A 22,203-nucleotide genomic window follows, 5' to 3' on the forward strand; every position below is an offset into this window, starting at 1 on the left:
CTGCTCTGCTCTGGCATGGCAAACGCTTCCTGTTTTAGTAAAGGGGTGAGGGGGAGCGTTAAGCTCCGTGGGCAGAATGATGGGGACGCGCCATCCCTCAGGGACAGGCTTAACCTGCATCTCCCTCTCCTCGGCAGGCCTGCGCCCCTCTCTGGTCCCAGGAGTGCGGCACCTCCATGTTCAGCACGGGCATCTGCACCAGGGTGGATGGCAGCTTCCAGCCGACCGAAACCATCGCCCCCACGGCTCAGAGTAGGTGGCGAGCCGGCTGCTGTGTGCGTGGAAATGGAGCTGAGCCGGGCCACAAAACTGCCTGGGCCTGAGACGGTTTTGCGTTACAAGCATGCCAGCAATGCAGCCAATTGGCTTCCCCTCTGCCCCTTTTGGGTGGACTTTTGGCGTTCGTATCGCAGCAGCTTTGGGGGCAGGGAGGGGGCGGCTTGCTGGCCTCTTGGGTCTGCAAGTCCTGGGGCAATGCCAGAAAGGAGACGTCACCCGTTCAGCTGTGTCCAGCCTTAATGCAATGCCCCGGAAAGGTCTCCTCCACGGTCCTGTCCGGGATTTTGGAGCAGCTAACTGGCACCAGGCCGTTCCCACAATGCCCTGCCTCTGGCACCAGAATGCGCCAGCCTCTGGCTGTTCCCAGAATGCACTGCAGCCAGGTGCTAGGACCAGACTTATGCAGCAGCTCGCTCCGTGGTGACCTGCAGCCGGGAGAGGCATTCAGGAAAGCTGTTAGCTCTTTTCAGTACAACATGGAGTTCGAGGGCTTTTCTTACCCACTGCCACTCACCCAGCAGGGCCAAAACGTGTTCATCCTGCTGTGCAACTGGGGGCCCTGCATTTAAGCACCGGCGGTAGAGATTGGATCCGAGGGGCCAAAATCGGCCTTGACTCTTACACCTGGTAGATCTCTGTCCTCTCAGAGTCACGAATATTCTGCCTGTTCCAGAGCTGGGGATAGAACCCTGGAGTCCTGGCTCCCTCTACTCCCCATCCTCCGAACCCCAGCACCCTGGCTCCCTCCCAGCTGCTCTAACCACTACACCACACTGCCTCTGTAAAAATCAGCCACCCCGTCAAGATCCTCCCTAATTCCAACCCGCTAGCCCCAGGTCTGTATAGCAAAGCCACAATGGCCAGGATCCCCAATCCCCCATGTCAGCTCCCGTCTGATGACCCACCTGCCATGTGTGTTTCAGGGTGTTCTACCTACATGGACATAGTCATTGTCCTGGATGGCTCCAACAGCATCTACCCCTGGTACGAGGTGCAGAACTTCCTCAGCAACATCCTCGGCAAGTTTTTCATCGACCCGAACCAGATCCAGGTGAGTGTATCCGCCAGATTCAGTTCGGGACTCAATCCGGAGCAGCCGTGTGGAACTCAGCGGCATGACTCTGGATTGATCCTGGGATCTTGTAAATCTTGCCTACACCAGGCTCTGGACAGCCAACATAGCTGCAGGAGGGCAAGCCCCTGACAGCTGTAACTAGCCTTGGCAGAATTCGGTTTTTATTTTTTTTATCATTTCTGTGGCTAATCGATGTTTATTTTTAGATTTTTAACTATTTAAATTTTCACGGTGGGGGGACATTCTGGAGGGGTTGCCCCGGGAGGGTGTCAGACAATAATTATTTCAGGACAGATGTTGAGATCCAACACGTTAAAGCTTTGTAACCCTTAAAACACAAATTGTCGATGTCACGGGTCAAAATACAAGCAAGTTAATCTCGAACGTTAAGTCCCCAAGCAGCATTTTCTGTCCTTGGCCTATCTGAACATTTCAGTTGTGAATAGGTTTTCGTCGTGCGGGGAAATCGACGTTCCTCGACATTCACCCGTAAAGATCCAAACCTTCCAAGCCTCGACATAACCTAGATGGTTTAATTCATTGGCTCTCAACCTTTCCGAGCTACTGTCCCCCTTTCAGGAGTCTGATTTATCTTGAGTACCCCCAAGTTTCACCTCACTTAAAAACAACTTGCTTACCAAAGCAGACATAAAAATACACAAGCGTAACAGCACACTAGTACTGCAAAATTGCTGACGTTCTCGTTTTTACCATATCATTATAAAATAACTCAATCGGAATATAAATATTGTCCTTACATTTCAGTGTATACAGAGCAGCATAAACAAGTCATTGTCTGTATGGAATTTAGTTTGTACCGTCTTCGCTGGGGAAAGCGGACCCCTGGCTGAGAATCATTCGTCTAATTTATGTGGGTGCAGACTGGGATAAACTGCCCGCTGGTGCAAACCGGGATAAATTATGCAAATGGTGTCTATTCTGGGGGGGCACCGATGCAGCTGGTAACGTCCCAGGATAGAGAAGGCCTCACTTCCGCTCATTTGCGTTACTGCAGTGTGAGAACGTGGCCCCTTTGGGCCAGGCGCTGTTCAGAGACCATCCCTGCCACTGAAAGTTTACAAATGAAACAGACAAGACAGACGAGAGGAAAGGTGGAGCGAGCAGAGGGAGGGCTGATCCACCACCCCCATAAATCTTGGGGTGGGGATTAGCTAGCTGAGGGAAGGAGAGGGGGCGTAAGGAAGGGAGGTGGGGGGTCAGGGCAGGGAAGGTGAGAGGGAGGGGAGTAAGGAGGTCAGAAGTGGGTTGAGGCTGAAGTGAAGCAGGGAGTCCACATCTTGGCGAGCCTGAAGCCCCCTCCCTCCGGCCCCCCCAAGGAGATCAAAGGAAACAGGCTTCCCCCTCAAACGCCAGCCGCCCGCCCCCTTCCCCACATCCTCCGGATGAGTAAATAAGGAAACGGTGAGTCTGGCTGGCTTGCCGTGGCACGGGGCTGACTCACAGAGGGCAGGCTGGCTGACTCAGGGCCGCAGTGGTGGCTAACTGCCTCAACTCCCCCACCCTCCCCACGGGTCCCGATTTTCTTCCAAGGGCCTGATCCTGAGAGGAGTGGCACACCCACGCTGCTCCCACGGGCGCTTGGGCTCAACTCCTCCCAGCAGCAGGGCCGGTGGCTGTAATACTCTGCAGGCCCTGGGACGTCTATCCCTCCTTCCCCTTTGTAGAGCCCAGACAGATCATGCTAACAGGCCTCTGACCCTGCCCTGCTGCCCCCAGAATGCTCTGCTTTGCTCTGGTCCCAACCTGCTCCCAGAATTCCTTGCACCCAGCCCCTCTCTTCAGGATGCCTTGCTTGCCTTTGGCCCCACATTGCTCCCCAAATGTCCAGTCTCGCTCTGGCCCTGCAATTGGCACATTCCCAGAATGCCTTGCTCATACCCTCTCCTGTACTCCCAGAATGCCTTTCCTCGCTGTGGCCCTGGCGTTAGCCCAGTCCCGTCATGCCCTGCGGCTGGCACCGGTTGGCCTGCTCCCACAATGCCTTGCACTAACACTCTGGTTGGCGTCCATTTTTTTTCCACTCCCCAGGGTCTGTGTCCACTCGGAGGGGCGGGGGGCGCCAAGAAATCCCATGCCATGGGAAACAGGAAATGTAAAGAAAAGAGGCGGAAAGAGAGCCTGACCTCTGAGCTTTGTTGTGTGTGTTTGAGGGGGGGGGGGGGGGTGGAGAAGGTCCGCTCTGCTGAGTCGGCACAGGCCAGGGCTGAAACGCAAAACCTCATTCAAGAGTCACCCAAGCAAAAGCCAGCTTTGTTATTGCTAGCTCAGCTCCCATCCACCTACAGACGGGACCGCGATGCCACGGATTTCCCCCCCTCCCGTTGGGGTGTTGGACAGACGCCTGTCCCGTGTTAGCTCCCTGCATACAGATCTTCCAATCCGCCCCTAGCGAGCACTTGGAGTCTGACTGCGCGTCCCCTCTGCCCCCTTTGCTCTTCGCTGCTCTAGTACGTTAACCAAAGGAGAGAGGATTTCCTCTGGCTGGAGGATTCGATGCTCATGAAAGAGGCAAACAATGCAGCGTCCCATCTGGGATACACACCCAGACCGGTCTGCAACCTCGCACCTGAACTAATCAGACTGATGAGATGTTTGCCCCTTTGGCCTGTGCAGTTAGCCAGTGTTCTGGGCCATGCAGGGCGGGTTCTGTCAGGATAAAAATTCAGTGCTACGAGTCAGAGCTATCCTTGTTTCGTCACAAAAATATGTCCACAGAGTCTGTCTTTCGTTCCCACAGCTGGCAGTTTCCTTGCTCAGACAATGCCACGTCTGCCCCTCCTGTGAGCTCTGTGCCCAACAAGCTTTGTTTCATCTTTCCCTCCAAATCACGCTCACAACTGCTTCTCCTGACTTCCTGCTGCCTCTTACCCCCACAGCCGATCTCTCTCTCTCTCTCTCTCTCTCTCTCTCTCTCTCTCACACACACACACACACACACACACACACACACACACACACACACACAAAGTTAGATAAAAACATAAATATTCCTGCTGGAAGGTTGCAATGTAACATGACTTTATTGCTTAGAATTGAAAACAATAACTCCAAAACAGAGAGAGACAAAACAGGCTGCTCCCTAATGCAGAGACACATGACTGACCCCACCTTGGTGTAAGTGGGATCTTTTCAAACTGGCTACCTGCTGTGCTGACTGACTCTGCTCCCACACTTTGCTACAGAGCCCTCTAGAGTGCAAGAAGGAACCCCCCCCCCACCCCCGGCCACTCTTAGTTTGCAATTCCAACACAGTCCTCAATACACCAGCAAGTGGAAGGTCAACTGACTTGCTGAAGGCCATGGACTGAGCCCTTGTCTCTCGAATCCCAATCCACTGCCCTCCCTTCCTACCCCAGCCTTCACACGCAGAAGGGATAACGTCGCACCGAGCTGCCTGTAGCACCACTGAACGTGCCACCTCTGTTCTAGGTGGGGGTGCTGCAGTACGGGGAGAAAGCTGTCCATGAATGGACCCTCCAGGATTACCAGACAGCGGAAGAAGTGGTGGAGGCGGCGAAGAACATCAGCCGTCAGGAGGGCCGGGAGACTCGCACGGCGTTCGCTATCCACAAGGCCTGGTACGGGGAGTGGTGGGAGGGATTTCTCATGGGAGCTGGGTGTGTGGATTTTTAACTGTGGTCTCCACACTTCTTAGCTGCTTAAGTGCCATATCCATTCTGGGGTGAATTTCCAGGAGCAGAAAGTTCCTAGATACCCTGTTCTCATGGTATTTCCTCCCCAGGCAGACCCAGAGAAAAGGGGGCCTCTTGCAGGGAGATGATGGCAAAGTATCTTGGTGCTTATACAGCTCTGGGATCCCAACACCCGGCACAAACTGTGTGTGGCTGACACCACCGAAATGCAGCCAGCTCAGGGGTGGAGAACAACTGTTAACAACCCAGCACAACAGTGTGGGGAAGGAGAAATGCAGCCCAAGAAGGGCAAGTCCTTGCTCATCTCTTAAGTGCCTTAGGGTTGTTAAGACAGGAATTTAGTTTTTAAGACTCCTCTAGCAGATGCCAACACACTGAAACTCAGGTATCTCAAGTGTGTGGCCTTTGGACGGCCCAGCTCTCAGAGCTCTCTTCCAGCCCAAAAGCTAACCCTGTGCATCCTCTGAGGTCTTCTTTGCTCCTTGCTGATCAGGATCAACAAACTCACCAGGCTGCCCGCAACTGACTCTGTGGAGCCCAGGAAAGGAAGTGGGTGTAGAACTCAGACTTGGAGGGATCTGTGTGGGCAGAGATTTCATTAAAGGGACAGCTGGCCCTGTGGCTCGCGCTAATGGCGCCAGGGCGAAGTGCCCGAGGCGAGAGCAAGAGGCAGCACCGTTTGTAGCAGGGCTGCAGGGCCAGGCCTCTCGGGAGCTGAGACTGGCCCTGGGGAAAGCTGGTGGGAGGCTGGTCATGGGAGCGCTGGAGAGGAGATGGTGGCTACTGAGAGGATGAGTACTACACCTCTGGGATGGGGGAGACCCAGGTTCAAGCCCCTGCTTGGTTCCCTGCATGACCTTGGGCAAGTTACTTAGTAGCTCTGTGCCTCAGTTTCCCCAGCTGTAAAGTGGAGATAATAGCCCTGCTCTGCCTCCCAGGAGGCTGGGGAGGATGAATCTGTTAAGGATTGGGGATTATGATTATGGGGCGAGGGGGTGTAGAAGAACCTTTGGTACAGATTCCCAGAGATCAGCCTATGAAAACGTGCTCTTACCCCGCCCTCTAGGACGAGACGTGACTGAAGCCCCGTGCGTGCCTGGGTAGCTAGATCAGTATCTTATACCAGCAACGCTCGCCTAGTGTAGACATGGCTTGTATCGGTAAAGCTGTACTTTTGCTAGTACGGTTGTTATCAGGGCTAACAGGGGGCAATTGTACCAGCTCCCCGAGAGCGGGGGGAGCCCAAAACATCAGTAATGTCTGAGTAAATTAACTACTGATCTCTCCAGAAATAACGGGGGTGGGGCTTCAGCGAACATGACGTCCCGGGGCCCCAAATTTCTCTCCACCGGCCTGGTTATTCCACATCCTCTCCCCTTCCCTGAACGGAGCAAACTGCAGTGGCCAAAGTGCAGTTTTGCTGGCATAAGCTGTGTCTGCCACGAGGGTACTTGCCAGCACAACTGGGTCAGTCGGGGAATCACACCTCCGGACCGACAGAGCCCCATCTGCAGTGCAGAGCTGGCCTGAAGGTGGGTTTGTGGAAGAAGAGCTGCATGCTGCTCAGTGGAAATGAAATCTGGGTCTCAGCCCAGTTCAAGCATGGCGCAGAAGGCATCGGACTGGGGCTCCAGAGATTTAGGCTTTATGCCCAGCTCTGCCACTGACCAGCTGGGGGACCCTGGGTGCGTTTCTTCCTGTCCCCGTGCCTCAGTTTCCCCTCTCGCCTTTTGTCTGTTCTTTTTGGATTGTAAGCTTGTCAGGGCAGGGCGCTCGCTGGGGGTTTGTACAGCCCCTAGCACGGTGGAGTCCGCCACCACAATTGGTCCACTCACTGGCAGCCTGAATGGGCCCTGGAGGCTGAAGCCCTTCTGCACCTTATAGGGCAGGGTTAGGAACTGGGCCTCTCACAGCATGTGACCCTCAGCCAGGGCTAGAACCTCAGTCTGTGTCTTCTCCCTCTGTTGTGGCAGCTCGGAGGCCTTCAGCCCGGAGAGGGGGGGCCGGGAAGGAGCCACCAAACTCATGATCGTGGTGACCGACGGCGAGTCCCATGATGGGGATGAGCTGCCAGAGGCCCTGGCTGAATGTGAGAAACGCAACATCACGCGCTATGCTATCGCGGTGAGTGGGCAGCACCCAGGGACTCGATGTGGCTGGGGCATGGGCTAGTGCTGTGTGGCTGCGCCAGCCCGGCTTGTCTGATTCTCATGCTCTGGACTGGTTGATGGTGATGGGGAATTTTATCCGGGGAAACGTCCCTTCCTTTCCTGTGTCAACTCTTATCACTATGGGAGCCTGGCCTGTGGAGGAGATCAGGGACACGAGGGACCTGAACTACATTTCCCATGTTGCACCATGACCAGGGACTCCCATGATGCAATGTCTGCCTCCAAGAGAAAGACTGTGGTGCATCATGGGAGATGTAGTCCACCCAGAGACTGCCAGCCAATAAATGGGCTTGGCCAAACTCAATTTTTAGTTTTTATACTTTCAACGGATAATAACAATGTTTGTTTTGAAGCACTTTTTCAATTTTTAGCCATTTATATGTTCACAGTTGTGGGACATTGGGAGGGGTCAGACAACACGGGCATCAGGCAATTAAATTATTTAATGACCTGGAGATTGAAAAAGTGACGGCTTTATAAAGATTAAAACACAAATTGTCAACATCACATCTCAAACTATACAAAGTAAATAGCCCTAAACCTACTCTAATAAGTTCTCAAGCAACATTTTTCTTACTTTGCCCATCTGTAAATTTCAATTATTCTCAATGGAAATATTTTTTTCTTGGTTTGTGTGTTTTCGGGGAAGTCAACATTTAACATTTACCCACTAAAAAGCTAATCCTTCCAAACCTACCTATAGAGGAGCAGGAGGCAGCCAAACTACATTTCCCATGTTGCACCATGGCCAAAGACTCCCATGGTGCAACTGCTGCCTCGAAGAGGGTAGACTGGTGCATCTTGGGAGATGTAGTCCAACCAGTGACCCTGGCCTATAGAGGAGAATGGGGGCAAGAGGCAGCTGAACTACAGTTCCCATGAGGCACTGTGGTGGCAATTTCCAAATTGAAATTTTCCACTGGGAGAGGGGGAAAAATGCATTTTCCAACCGGCTCACGTTGAGGGGCTCTTGCCTGACACCTGTAGAGTGTGCCATGTTAGACAGTGAGTAACCAGCTGAAGGTGACACGGTCCTCAACAGCCCTGGCTTCTCAGGTCCTAGGTCACTACATGCGCCGACAGCAGGATCCCCACTCCTTCATCAGCGAAATCAAGTACATCGCCAGCGACCCCGATGAGAAATACTTCTTCAACGTGAGCGACGAGGCGGCCCTGAACGACATTGTGGACGCCTTAGGGGATAGGATCTTCAGCCTTGAAGGTAACTGCGTTTGGCTGATCGGGGCAGCCGTGGAGTCCCAGGGGCCAGGACCTGGGGCTGGCAGCCAGGACTGGGCCCAGCAGCAGAGCCCCCCAGGTGTGGGGCCAGCAGCTGGGAGCAGGGCCGGCAGTGGAGCCCCCGGGAGCGGGGCCGGCAGCCGGGATCCTGCACAAAACGGGGGGGTGCTACAGCACCCCCTGCATCCCTAGTTTCCACGCCTACGCTCGTGGGTTCTGTTTCGTTGGCAATCAGAGATGCCGCCAGCAGCATAGGAGATAACAGAACTTTATACTACGCGCTGAGAGGCCAGTGTCACACCTGAGCCTTTCCTGACCTCCTTCTCCCACACCAAGCTAGGTCCTCCCTGAAACATGGGCCCTCTTGCTCCAGTTCCCCCTTAGCAGTCTACAGAGCTAAGCGGCCACTCCTGGCCCTACATCCTGTTAGAAGAGCCAGGACAAATGTGAGAGTTCATAGCGGAATGTCCCTGGCCATCTTCCTGTGCTGGGTTACCCGAAATGATGCTGATTTTTTCTCTCTCTCCCCCCTCCCCACCAGGGACTCATGGATATAACGAAAGCTCCTTTGAACTGGAGATGTCCCAGATTGGCTTCTCAACCCACCTGTTGGAGGTAAGGCTGCTGCTCGTTGGCTTAATTTAATATGGAGATATACCTATCTCATAGAGCTGGAAGGGACCTTGAAAGGTCATTGAGTCCAGTCCCCTGCCTTCACTAGCAGGACCAAGATTTTTGCCCCAGATCCCTAAATGCCCCCCTCAAGGATTGAACTCACAACCCTGGGTTTAGCAGGCCAATGCTCAAACCACTGAGCTATCCCTACCCCCCCCCAGGTAGGGCTAGAAGGGGGGCTCAAAATCATATCCTCCATCCCTTTGCAATGAGGCAGATTAAATTAACCTCCCACTGTGCTCGGTGCTGTACATACAAAGGCTATCCCTGTCCTTGGAGACCTTGCCATCTAAATAGATGAGTCAAAGGCGAAACAGGAGCAGAGAGAGGGGAAGGGACCTGCCCAAGGTCACCCAGACAACCCAGGCCACCTGAGGCCTAGTCAGGTGTCCCACTACCGGACCATGTCGTCTCTTATGTCAGTCATTGCCTGCTTCTGTTACGAGGGACTTCTCTAGAAAGCAATTGCAGAAGTGGGAAGTTATCCTAATAGCCTCTCCTCTCTGTGCCTCAGAATCCCCTTTCCACTGAGGAACAGCACAAGGAACTGACTGTCTTCCAGGGGGACCTGCAAAGGGGAACGTAAATTGGGCTCGTAGCCAAGGGATTGGCGTAACAGAAACATCACGGTTTCCCATCTTCTCTCCTCCATGCCCCTGCCAGGACGGGATCCTCTTTGGCACCGTGGGAGCGTACGACTGGGATGGCGCCGTCCTCAAGGAGAGCAGACACGGCCGGGTCATCCCGCCCAGGAAAGCCTTCGAGAAGGAGTTTCCGCTGGAGCTGAAGAACCACGCGGCCTACCTAGGTGAGGTGGCGCCGTCGGCCCGAGCCCTCTTCTCCCGGGACTGAGCGGCCTTGGGAGTCTATTGTCCCGCCTCTCGTTATCATGTGACCTTTGGGGGAGGAGCCAAGCGCCTAGGGCACATGGGTTAGAAATGTCTCATGGGCTGCAGGGCGTGGAATGTCTCGAGGGATTAATAACGGGCTGCAGATCCCGTCTCCTCTAGGTCGCCCGGCTCAACACAAGGGCCAGATTTCCCAAGGGGGTTAGGTGCCTGACTCACATAGATGCTTTTGCAAATCCCTCTCTGCACCGACCTGCATCTTTAGGTGTCTAAATGGCTTTGAAAACCTGGCCCGAAGCTGGTGGGATTTATTACTTGTATTGTGGATGCACCTGGGAGCCCCAGTCATGGGGCAGGACCCCCTGGTGCTGGGTTCTGAACAAACGGAACAAAAGGACAATCCCGGCTGGGTCTGGAAGCCAGTGTTATCTGCCAGCTGGCTTCTGTGACACGAGTGGGTGAGGTACCAGCCCTGATAGGCATGTGCCCCATGGCTGCCCGTACCCCAGTTCTGTCCAAATCAGGATGGCCCAGGAAAATCTGGGCTGGGGGGAACAACGCACGGGAAACACATCTCTCCCTGGGCCCTGGAGGAAAAGGAGAGCTGTCTGGCTCTAGAAGACTAGGCCAGGGAACAATTCTGTGCCTTTAGTCACTGTATTGTTAATTTCTTTTCATTTGCATTGTGGTGGCACCTTTCCACCCCCCACGGTGCAAGGCGCTGTACAAACACAGACCAAAGAAACAGTCCCTGCCCCATTCTTCTCTTTCTGGAAGGGTTGTCTTCAGACTAACGCCCCTGGAGGCAGCGCCACAGATCAGTAAAACCCACTTCTCTGTGTCAGCCAACCAAACCCCAAACCTGGCCAGCTGCCTACCCCCCTGTCCCAGGAACCCACGGCCTGCCCCATAGAACAGCTCTGATGTTCTCTGCAGCATAGAGCGTCTCGGGGTGCCGGAGGCAGAGCTGACGGGGTCCCCTCTCTCCGTGACAGGTTACGCTGTCTCTTCGGTCCGGCTCCGGAACGGGAAATGTCTCTACGTGGCGGGGGCACCGCGCTTTAAGCACAAGGGGAAGGTTATCCTGTTCGAGATGAGCAACAGCGGGCGCGTGGTCATATCCCAGGCCCTCACTGGGGAGCAGGTAGGGGCCGGGCAGGCAGCGTGGAGTTGGGCTGAGCCTGTCTCTCTAGAAAGACCCCTCGGGGTCAATCTCTGCTCCTGTGTGAATCCAGACCTGTGGCATCGGGGATGGGTTTTTGGGGTTAGGTGAATCTGCATTTTTCCAGGAAAAAAAGCATTCGGCGAAAAATTCCCACCGTGCACAATTGCACGTGCGAGTGTATAAAAAAGGGGATAGCCCCGGCCATGGTGACGCGTCAGTCTGAATTATACACCCCTTCCTGCCCCCGTTAATGCCAGAAACATAGAGATGACTTCTGAGGATATCGTTACAGCTTGCTCTGGGTAGTCCTGGCTCTGGTAAAGTTACACACAGTGTCACCTAGTGGCTGAACATTATAGTGCAGTTTTCCATTCCATTCCACCACCCATTATCTCCCGAAGAGGGCGGGTTAGTTTGGGGTTTTGTCTACATGAGGAAGTGGAACTGGTTTAACTGATTTGCTTTAAGCCGATTTCAGCTAAATCTGTGCGAACCCATTTTGGCTCAGAATCAACCGAAGTTAAACCAGTTTATGTCTGGCTTAACAGAGTGTCTACACGGCCCCTGGCACCGGTTCCAGCTTCAGTTAATTCAGCGCCAGTTGTTAAATCGAGGCCACGTCTGGGTGTAGACAAGACCTGAGCAGTGCAGAGAGCAAGGCTGGCACTAAGCATTCTGGGGAGGCAGGAAAATGAGGGCTCGCTGCCTCCTGACGCCCCCACCCCCCAATCTACCCTCTTTGCAGATCGGCTCGTACTTTGGCAGCGAAGTGTGTCCTGTGGATGTGAACGGGGACGGAATCACGGACGTCCTGCTGGTCGCCGCCCCAATGTACCTGGGAGATCAGAGCAAAGAAACAGGCCGGGTCTATATCTACAAAGTGGGCCAGGTAAATTACAGCGCCCACCCTACCTTTCTCCCTGGGCGGGTGGGGTACTTGTGCATATAAGGAGCATGCTGTCTGATTTGTAAAGGGGGGGGAATGGGAATGCAAGCCTGCAGAGGGGAAAGAGAAGCCATGCGTCTGGTTCCTGGAGCTGAGACAGACCCCACCCTTCTCCCCGCAAACAAACACGCTCTCTGCTGAAGTTCTGCTCCTGCACCATACCCCTGGATGTCGGCAGGGGGGATTGAACCTGGGGCCTCTGGATTTTAAAACACGTCCTGAGCTAAAAGACCAGCTCTGGTAGCAGGCTCATGGGCCTCTAGATGTGGTGGGGCGGGGGAAGGCAGGACAGAGTAGATGTGGCTAACTCTTGGCTGCGGGAAAGTAGTAGGTTGTTGTAATTGCTAGGGCTAGCCACAAGAGGGTGACATGATCAAAGGCTCCCGGTAGACGTGGCCGGGGACCTGGCAGGTGCAGAGAGAGGCTGAATCTGGCTTGGAGGGTGATAAGGCCCTTTCACTTCCTTCCCCGCATCCCAGCGGCTGCTGACGTTCAACGGGACCCTGCATGCTGACAAGAAGCCCCAGGACTCCCGCTTCGGTTACTCCCTGGCGGCCGTGCCCGACCTCAACCACGACGGCTTTAATGACGTGGTGGTGGGAGCGCCCCTGGAGGACGGCCACCGGGGGGCCGTGTACGTTTACCATGGCTCCCGGGGCACCATCCTGCCACAGTACCAGCAGGTCAGTCACTTGGGTGTCCGAGAGCACGGCGTGCCTGGCCTACAGAAATAGCCCAGCCCTGTTAAGGAGGATTTAGATCCAGACACTTGTATGGATCCTAAAACCAATTCTTCCATTACACTAGGACCTATTGTAAACAAGTGGGTTAACTGCTGTTAATAATGGATGGATAATGTCATGCCAGGTTTACAGCTCTCTCTAGCCCCTGAGGAGATCAAAGTGCTTCGCTAATGTTAATTCATTAAAGTCTTTTCCCCAAGTGAGCTGGGTAATGTTCACCCCTATTTTCCAGATGGGAAAACTGAGGCACAGGGCGGGGCAGTGACATGCCCCAAGTCATAGCCTGAGTCAGTGGCAGGGGTGGCAGTTCTGACTCCTGGTGCCCGGCCCCCTCTACTTCTCTCCTGGTACTGGGAACAGAATCCAAGAGTCCTGACTCCCAGCCCCCACCAGCTCTAACCACTAGACCCTCTCTCCACCCACCTGCCACAGTGCCCCTCACCAAGCACCCTTTCTCCACCGCCAGCCCCGACAAATTCCCAGGAAACCATCCCGTGTTCAATATCTGGGCCCAGATGCTCAAGGCTCCTAACTCTTCTTAATTTCCATAGGCGAGGATCTGAGCCCTGGCTGTAGGGGTCCCACTCTGGCACCCACTGCATGGGGGGCTTATGGGGGAGGAATTAGCCAGCCCCAACTTTGCAGGGTGGCCTTAGGCGTGAGGGCTGAATAAAGAGCCGCGGGGTTTTGTTTGCGGCTGGGCTGCCCCCTGGTGGCAGATGGCACCAAAATCCTCTCGACTCACTCGCTTGCCCTCTGGCTAGACCCCTTGAGGTGCAGAAAGATTTTCCTGCGCCCAGATTCAGCACAGAGGCGGGTTGGGGGTTGCCCATCATGCAGACACCTGTCTGGTCCAGCGAGGCAGTTTTTGGGTGTCCCAGGAGGTGACTATGTCCCCTCGCCCAGGGGAAGAGACAGGGGGGTTAGAAACACCAACAGCGATTCTTCCCCGCTAGCCAGGCAGACTTTGGGATCTCCCGGCTGGAGCTCTTGGGGCAGGAGGGTGGGTGGGCTTAAAGCTACCTTTGGGGGGCTCTGGGTGCTGGTCTCCCTGAACGCCCTTGCTGGCTCCCCAGGGGGCTGGCGCTAATGGGCCTTGGGGTGTTGTTATTACTACACTGGAACTCCCAGAAGGTAGAGCCCCATTGTGCTGGGTGCTGCATGGACACCTAGTATGAGATGCTCCCTGCCCCAAACAGCCTGCCAGACAAATCATGGGTGGGGAAACTGAGGCACAGAACAGGACAGCGGCTTGCACCAGATCACCCAGTTGGTTAGTGACAGAGCTGGGAATAGAATCCAGGTCCCCTGAGGCCCCCATCCAGTGCTCTAACCACTAGGCCACACTGCCTCTTGGGAGAATGAGTTAAACCTGGCTGTGCCTGTGGTGCCCGGGCCGTTGTTCCACCGGTGACTAACTCCCCACTTACCCGCCAGCGGATCGAAGCCTCGTCCCTCCACTCGAGTCTGAGCTACTTCGGCCGCAGTGTGGACGGGCAGATGGACCTGGACGGGGACGAGCTGGTGGACTTGGCCGTCGGGGCCCAGGGAGCCGCCGTGGTGTTGCGGTGAGTCGCTCCCTCCCGCCGCAGAGGGACCGAGCGGGACAGGTGGCGAGTGTGTCGGACCAGCCAATGGCCATGACGCTTCCCAAAGGAGCTCAGGGTGGTTATCCCCATTTTACAGATGGGGAAACTGAGGCACGGAGAGGGGGAAGTCACTTGCCTGAGGTCGCCCAGTGGCAGGGCTGGGCAATAGAACACAGGTCTCCCGAGGCCCAGCCTAGTGCGCTAACCACTAGGCCACACTGCCTTAGCTAATGCAGGGCAGGAGGCATGGAGGGTGGAGGGAGGCCCCCAGTGCAGGGGTGTCTTGTGGTGGGAGGCATAGTGTCCGGTTCTAGCTTCCCTGTGCGCTAGTTTCCCCTGCGGCTGGACAAACAGGGCGCCCCAGGGAACCAGTGTCTTGAACGTGTGGTCCCCGGGGGCCAGGTCACGGAGGATCGTCCAGGTCAACGCCTCGCTGGCCGTCAACCCCACCTCCATCAACGTGCTCCAGAAGAACTGCCAGCGGCACGGCAAGGACTCCGTGTGCGTCACGGCCACCGTCTGCTTCCGCGCCACCTCCAGGTCCCCGGGCCGGGGGGACCGGCATTTCGGTGAGTGCCGCGGGGCCCCGGCGCCCGCCCCCGGCTTGGGACGTGGTGCCGGGACTCCGGCGTGACTCCCCCCCCTTGTCGGCGCAGGGATCAAGTACAGCGTGTCTCTGGACGACAGGAAGTTCAGCGCCAGGGCCGTGTTCGACGACACCTCCCAGAAGCTGGTGCAGAAGCGGCTCCGAGCCACCGTGGGCAGGGCAGCCTGCGAGCCGCTCCCCTTCCACGTGATCGTGAGTACGGGGGGGCGCTCTGGGAGGGGAGAGATGGAGCATCCTGCCTCCTGCTGGACAGCATCAGTATTACAACAGCACCCAGCGGCCCCGCTGCTGCACACAGCCCCTGAGACTACGCTGCCCTGCAAGCAGAGGTGTTATCTGCCGGCAGGTCAAGCGCATACTCAGGGACCTGGCAGTGGCTTCATTGCTCTTGGTACCCGAGCCGGCTAAGGTACAGGTCTGTCTGCCCGTGCTGCAGTCACGCCACTGAGTGCAGCGTCGACGGGCCCACAGCGAGAGACGGTCCCTGCCCTTTTAAGAGCTGGCAGTCGAAAGAGTGGGAGGGGAAACAGAGGCACAGAGCGGGGAAGCATCTTGCTCCAGGTCTCCTAGCCCAGTGCTCTACCCACTAGACCACACTGCCTCCCTTAGGACTGCCTGATCCTTCTTGCTCTATGTGCCATTGCCCAATTGTGGGGTGGGGGCGCTGTCCTGCCCCCCGGGATCAAAGCATTTTGTCCTATTTGGGTTTCCTCCCGCGACGGATCCCATCTTTGAGCTCCCTGGCCCGGGATTATTTATTGACTTGTTCTTGATTTACATTTAAAATAACCACGAGGCCCAGCTTAGGCTCCAGGTCCGTTAGCATAATGAATTAGGCCATAAATACAATGAAAGGTAAACCTCAGCAGCCCGGAAATCATCCGTGTCACGGGGGCTCAGCCAGCCACCAACCCTCCTGATTCTGCTCCAGAACACCGCTCCAAGCTCCAGGCTCCCAGCGAATGCCAGGCCAGCAGCCCCCTCTTTTATAACAAGGGGGACCCAGCTTGGGGAGTACGGCCCGGGGAGAGAAGGGCCAGTCCCAGACCACTTAGGGATCTGTAAGTCACGTCACCTCCAGTTATATGGATCCCACCACTGGCCGAGCTAAGCTACCCTGCCTCCAGCTATGGCTAATATCGGATGCTTCAGAGGAAGGTGACCCCCTCAATCCCATCATGCCCCAGGGGAAGTGTTTCCATATCCTCTTGCTGAAGCATGGGGTCCAGCGGGTCTCAAGCAAAGCTGGCATCCTTCCCGGGGGACGGTGGGTGGCTAAGGAATCCCATCTCGAGCCTAGGTTCCTTCCTCCCGGCAGGACACGACGGACTACCTGAGGCCGGTCAGCATGACGGTGAAGTTTGCCCTGAGCGATTCTGACCCAGGCCCCGTGCTGGATGAGAGATCGTCCACCACCGTTAAGAAGCTGGTGAGCACTCGGCCTGTCCCTTTGCTCCGGGTCATTAACAAGTCGCTGTGTTCCTGGGCGGCCGGGATCCCACCTCCTGGGATTGGGAGCTGGGCAAGGCTTTGGATACGGCCACTTTGAACCTTGCTTCCCCTTATCCCCCTTCTCTGCAGTTGGCACCAGCCTTGGGGGCTGGATAGCACCTCCTGTAGACAGCAGAAAGGGGCGGGGGTTGCCTCCAAAAACACGGAGAGGTGTGGAGGATGAAACTAACTTCGGAAGGTGCCCGTGGGAAATGGATCCCAGTAGCCTGTGGGCTCTTCCAGACTTGTGCCTATGGTTCTAGCCTGGGTGGATGGGTGGTTCTAGATGGTGTTTGTGGTTCTAGCCTGGGTGGGTGGGTAGTTCTAGACTCTCTGTTGGTGTTTGTGGTTCTAGACTGGGTGATTCTAGACTCTCTGTTGGGGGGGCTGCAGTTCTAGACTCTGGTTATGTCTTGGTGTGGTTCGAAAGCCAGTCATCCAGTCTCCTGTGAGCTGTAATACTTGGGTCTATATTCAGTGGCTGGGTTGAGTGTGCGGGCGCTGGGTGGGTCCGGCCGGTGACACAGAGGAGCTCAGACAAGATGATCCCTTCTGGCCCTAAACTCTATGTCTCAGAGCGTTCCCCGTGCGTCTCCCAACTGCCCCGCCGCTGAAGGCTCTGCGGGAGGAAGAGGATGGGGAAGACTGAGCTGGGTGGGGCAAAATGTGTGAGCTGGAATCCTTGTCATCTACTCTGGCCCCCACAGCCGCCTTGCAGACAGCCTCCCCGCCCCACACTGACTTCGGATAACAGCCCAGCGCCTCCCGCTGAGCCGTAACCTGTTGGTGGCCAACAGTGACTCCTCCGTTGCTTTCAGATCCCCTTCTTCAAGGACTGCGGAGAGGACAATGAGTGCGTCACGGACCTGGTGCTCCAGGCTAGCACGGATCTCGCCGGCTCCAGGTATGGGCAGCCCCGGGAACGGAGCGGCCTGGAGTCTATTCCCTGCTCTGCCACGGACTTGCAGGGGCCCTTGGCCTAGCCACTGGCTGCTCTGAGCCTGGCTTCCCCGGAGACGCGGGGAGCTTTGCAAGCCCTAGCGGATGCATGGCGATGGATGCAGAACACTGGGCCTTTGTCTCTCTCTAGAGGCCAGTCTGTGTATCGAGTGTGGTCAGTCTCAGCCAGGGGATGAGCTCTCTAGCTGAGGTAGCAGGGGCTTTAGATCCCGAGGTTGTGGGTTCAGGCCTCGCCCCAGGCATGTCTCACGGCCCCAGGACGGACGGTGCAGCAGCCGCCCGGCCAAAGCTGCTCCCAGTCTGACGCTGAATCATCGCCTCTGTTCCCGCTTCAGGCAGAAGCCTCACGTTATCCGCAAGGGGAAGAGGAAGGTTCTGGTGGACGTGGTCTTGGAGAACAAGAAGGAAAACGCCTACAACGCCAGCCTGAAGTTCTGGTTCTCCAAAAACCTCCACTTCGCCAGCCTCTCGCTCAAGGTGGGAGCCAGGGCTGGAGGCGGGGGAGCTGCGGGGAAGGGCTGGCACGTTGCCGAGAGCAGTGCCCAGAAGTGAGGCTGGGCTGGACTGGAGCACTGGTTCTTCCAGTCTGGTACGTGCCTCCTGCCCATGCGAGGTCAGGGGACGGGCCCATTTGGTCCGGCTAGATGCCTGGACCCAGCCTCACGCTGCCCCATGTGACTGGACTGCGACAGCTTAGTGCATGGGGGACAGGGGCCGTGATCCGCCTCTCCTGCCAGGCAGGGTAAAGCCCCGTTGCTGGATGGAGGTGAGCAGGGATGGTGAAGGGCTCGTCTGCTCCCGCAGGGGGAAACCCAGGTGAAGGTTGAATGCGCGGCCCACTCCCCGCACACCCGCGCCTGCAGCGTGAGCTACCCCGTCTTCAGGTCCCTGGCAAAGGTGAGTCCGGCCGAAGCCCTTATTGTCTTGGCTCTGAGTGAATCCGTATTGCTGGTTAAAGGGCCGGGAGCCTGGCTCGCGACCCCCCTGGCTGCTTTCCTGACCCGTAGCTCCAGTCCTGGCCCCCTCCCCGCTTTCAACCTAAGAGCTGCCGATGCCCCTCCATCCCACCCCACGCCCCCTGCTCTTCCAGCCCTGGGTTCCACCTCCCACCTCCGCCAGTGCCCCTTCATCCCACCCCACGCCCCCTGCTCTTCCAGCCCTGGGTTCCACCCCCCACCTCCACCAGTGCCCCTTCATCCCACCCCACGCCCCCTGCTCTTCCAGCCCTGGGTTCCACCTCCCACCTCCGCCAGTGCCCCTCCATCCCACCCCACGCCCCCTGGTCTTCCAGCCCTGGGTTCCACCTCCCACCTTTGGTGGGCGGCTGGGAGGGTGGGGTGTGAAGCTGTCCTCTGCGCCCCCACAGGCTGGCTTATTAACCCATTGTGGCCCAAGGCGCTCCTGGGCGTGGCCGTTGGTCTGGCAGGTAGCCAGGCAGGGGCAGGAAGGAAAGCGGCTGGGGCTAGTAGGACGGAGCGGCACACGCCTGGCAGGAGAAGCAGCTGGAACAAAGGCGGGCAGAGGAAAGAATTAGACCTAACCACTAGCTCTGCCCCCTCCTACCGCTGTCACTGACACCATTGCAAGGCCGCTGTGCAGCGAACTGGAGCCTTTGTGACTGGCATGAAAATGGGACCTCCCCTCCTGTCTGGCCCCTCATGCACCCTGTGCTCTCGTCTCCACGTCCACCCCAGTGCTGGGCATGGCCCACGCCGGGTTGCTGCAGCGACGGGCCAGGGGCTGGGCTGAAAGCTCTGCTTTTCCCAGGTGGCGATCCTGCTCGAGTTTGAATTCAGTTGCTCCTTCCTTCTCAACCGAGCGCAGCTGAAACTCACGGCCAGCAGGTAAGAGCGGCCGGCTGAACTGACCCTCCCCGGCCCGCTGGGCTCACAGGCTAGTGGGGGGAAGGAGGGTGTCACACCTCCATGTGTCAGCTGATCGCCACCAAGAAGCGGACGGGGTGCTAGCCTGGGACGTGGGACAGCTGGCTTCAATCACAGGCTCAGAGCAGGTCGCTTCGCCTAACACCCACAGATTTCATTGGAACCTCCGCAGTGGATGTTCGGCCTTGAAAAGCTTGCGTGGATCTGGGCCGCAGCGCCCCAGCTGTGCAGCGGGGATCCCAGCCGGGCCCTGCCTCGCAGAGGGGCTTGGAGATTGAAGATTGTAAGGGGCGGTGGTGAGGAGAGAACCGCCACTACTCATCCAGCCGGGGGCAGTTCAGCATCACGTGTTAGCTCCAGGCTTGAGGAGAGAAATTTGGGGCTCCCGAGATGACATGTTGGCTGGGGCTCACCCCCTCCCATGTCTTTCTTTACACAGATGTTTGGGAGGGTGTGGGGGGGGAGGAGCTTGGGACCTTGGTACAATTGTCCCCCTTTGTTCCTCCCGCATCAGCCCTGGCTGTCCCTGATGGGCCAAGCATCTGATTCAGGAATGCGGAGGGGGCGTTTGAGTGGGAGAGATCCGACCAGCAACAGGGCCTTTCGCCAAGGCTGGGCAGCTGCTGAGAACTGGGGCGGGGTATGTAACGATCCGCTCTTGTTCCTCCCAGCGACAGCATCGAAATGAACGAGACCCTCCACGATAACACAGTGCAGCTGTTCGCCTACGTCACCTACGAGCCCGACCTCTTCCTCTCCAGGTGAGACCGTCTGGGGGAAGCCGATCCAGGCTCGGGGAGGGGAGGGGCGGCGGTGGATGCCCGAGTGTTGGCTTGGGATTAAAGCAGCCAGAACCGCGCCCTTGTCCACACGAGAAACCTGCACAGCGTTAGAGGTGAAGTCGACCCGGTTTAGTTACGCCCTGTGTCTGTGGAGGCTCTCGATCTGGTTTAAGAGCGGCTTAGCGTGCTTGAGTTTAGACCTGTTCTGAATTAACTTGATCCTGATTTGAACCCCAATGAGCGTTCCCACCGCAGCTGTTGGCACGGGTAGAACTAAACTGGTTTGAAGGTGCACTGTAAGTTAAACTGGGGCACTCCTCTCATGCAGGCGGGGAGGGGACCCCGATGCTGAGTCTGAGTTGATTTGTGGGGGGCGCCTGCGCCCCTCCCCACCCTGCGCCGCCTCCCTGCTGGCCCTGCTGCAGGTGGGCATAGGGAAATCCATCCACCCACTAGGGCCTCCCAATTGCTTGGGGCAGGGCCAAGCCCCTGGGAAAACATGGCCAAGAGATTCCAGCAGACTTGGCCTCCTGGCCAATTAGATGCTTGAACCCCAGCACCAAACGTGCCTGTTTGCAACTGGCCAATCCCCGCAGGAGGAAACACTGCTGCTCCTTCCCATTCCCGGGGGATAAATCGGGCTCCCTGCCCCACAAACCACGTTAGTAGGGACTGTTCTGACAGTGCTCCCCTGCCCCCAAATTAGTCCAGGCTCCCCCAGTCCCTGTGATCTGGGGGCCAGAGGTGTCTGGAGACAGCAGGGTCGGGGCGCTAGGGGACGATCTGCTCTGCACCACGTCACCCCCCAGTCATGCCGTGTCCCCGCAGCGAGGCCACCTTGAACCGCTATGAAGTGCACCCGGCGGGCACCTTCTCCAGCAGCGTCGGGCCGGAGTTCAAGACCACCATCAAGGTACCAGCAATGCGGGGGGGGAGGGGCAGCTCCTCCCAAGAGATGCAGCGGGGAATGCCTCCAGCAACTCCTGGGTTGGTTGGAATAGGGGGGCCCCTACAACAGCTCTCGGGGGTGGGGTTAGATCATGTTGGCTCCTTTTCCGGCCATGCCCCTGGGAAAACCCCACCTGGAAGGGTGGGGGGGCCCTTAGGAGTGAAGCATGGCCCCTTGGAGAGCTCGGGGGTCTTTGAACTCCAGGGGTCGCCCATCCGAAGCATTCCCTTAATGAACCAAGCCCAGGGCGCCAATGGAGGGTTTGTCCAGCAAGGTGCATGGAGAGTCATAGTGCCGAGCAGTCACAGAGGAGGTGCTAGGTGCTGTACAAATACATAAGCCAACTGGCCCTGCTCCCCCGCCAAGAGCAAACAATCAAAGGCAACCTCCTCTAGGCTGGGTGGCTGCTTAAGGCTGGTTCTGCTAGGAGCTGGCCCCTGCCCTTTGCCAGCTGTCGAACGGCATCGCTCCTGTCTCCGTGCAGGTCCAGAACCTCGGCTGCTACGTGGTCAGGAACCTCTCCATCATAATGTACCTCCCTGCCATGGCCTTCCGGCGCAGCTACTTCCTCTCCGTCACCCGCATCATCGCCGACAATGTGAGTCCTTGGCTTGCGAGTCCTCTCTCCCCTGGGCCAGCCCTCAGCCCTTCCCCATGTGCTAACAGCTGCTAGACCTCCTCAGCTCCAGCTGGGAGCATGGGCTGCATGGGTTCATGGCTCAAGCGCAGGAGTGGATGTAGGTCTAAGTTCTCTGCTGCTCTCCATCATTGGTGCTTCTACGCCTCAAATAATTGAAAAGAGAGAAGAGGGCAGATCTGGTAGGATCCCCTACCCTGCAAAGGGCTGTCTGTCTGTTCAGCGCCAGCCCCCACATCCCCCCTCTAGGCCATACTCCTACCAGGCCCTGTAGCGACCACACTGCCACGTGCTGTCTCGTTCAAGGTTACCTGTGTCGTGCAAAACCTGACGGAGGCAACGCTACGGAGCCAGGCTGGAGTGATTCCTATTCACCCTGAAGATCTCTTGCACGCAGACAGACTGGTGAGTGGCACGGCACCGTCAGGCAGCGCCAGCGGCCCTACTGCCTTCACTCAGGGACCTCCAACGAAGCAGGGATGGGCTCAAT

General features: G+C 57.0%; 1 protein-coding gene across 1 annotated transcript in view; it reads left to right on the forward strand.

The window, feature by feature from the left end:
- Positions 1-22,203, forward strand: part of ITGA10 (integrin subunit alpha 10) — a 50,686-nt gene that overhangs the window by 22,809 nt on the left and 5,674 nt on the right. The window contains exons 5-26 of the mRNA XM_034756863.1: positions 138-252; positions 1,203-1,330; positions 4,805-4,953; positions 7,002-7,152; positions 8,256-8,421; positions 8,980-9,053; positions 9,777-9,921; positions 10,957-11,105; positions 11,872-12,015; positions 12,552-12,755; positions 14,253-14,383; positions 14,807-14,973; positions 15,061-15,203; positions 16,330-16,440; positions 17,321-17,406; positions 17,798-17,939; positions 18,267-18,359; positions 19,230-19,306; positions 20,017-20,106; positions 20,956-21,040; positions 21,561-21,674; positions 22,020-22,118. Coding sequence (XP_034612754.1) covers positions 138-252; positions 1,203-1,330; positions 4,805-4,953; positions 7,002-7,152; positions 8,256-8,421; positions 8,980-9,053; positions 9,777-9,921; positions 10,957-11,105; positions 11,872-12,015; positions 12,552-12,755; positions 14,253-14,383; positions 14,807-14,973; positions 15,061-15,203; positions 16,330-16,440; positions 17,321-17,406; positions 17,798-17,939; positions 18,267-18,359; positions 19,230-19,306; positions 20,017-20,106; positions 20,956-21,040; positions 21,561-21,674; positions 22,020-22,118 — 2,763 coding nt within the window. The remainder of the gene's footprint in view (positions 1-137; positions 253-1,202; positions 1,331-4,804; positions 4,954-7,001; positions 7,153-8,255; positions 8,422-8,979; positions 9,054-9,776; positions 9,922-10,956; positions 11,106-11,871; positions 12,016-12,551; positions 12,756-14,252; positions 14,384-14,806; positions 14,974-15,060; positions 15,204-16,329; positions 16,441-17,320; positions 17,407-17,797; positions 17,940-18,266; positions 18,360-19,229; positions 19,307-20,016; positions 20,107-20,955; positions 21,041-21,560; positions 21,675-22,019; positions 22,119-22,203) is intronic.

Source organism: Trachemys scripta, chromosome 24 (assembly GCF_013100865.1).
Source record: "Trachemys scripta elegans isolate TJP31775 chromosome 24, CAS_Tse_1.0, whole genome shotgun sequence".
Taxonomy (NCBI): Eukaryota; Metazoa; Chordata; order Testudines; family Emydidae; genus Trachemys; species Trachemys scripta.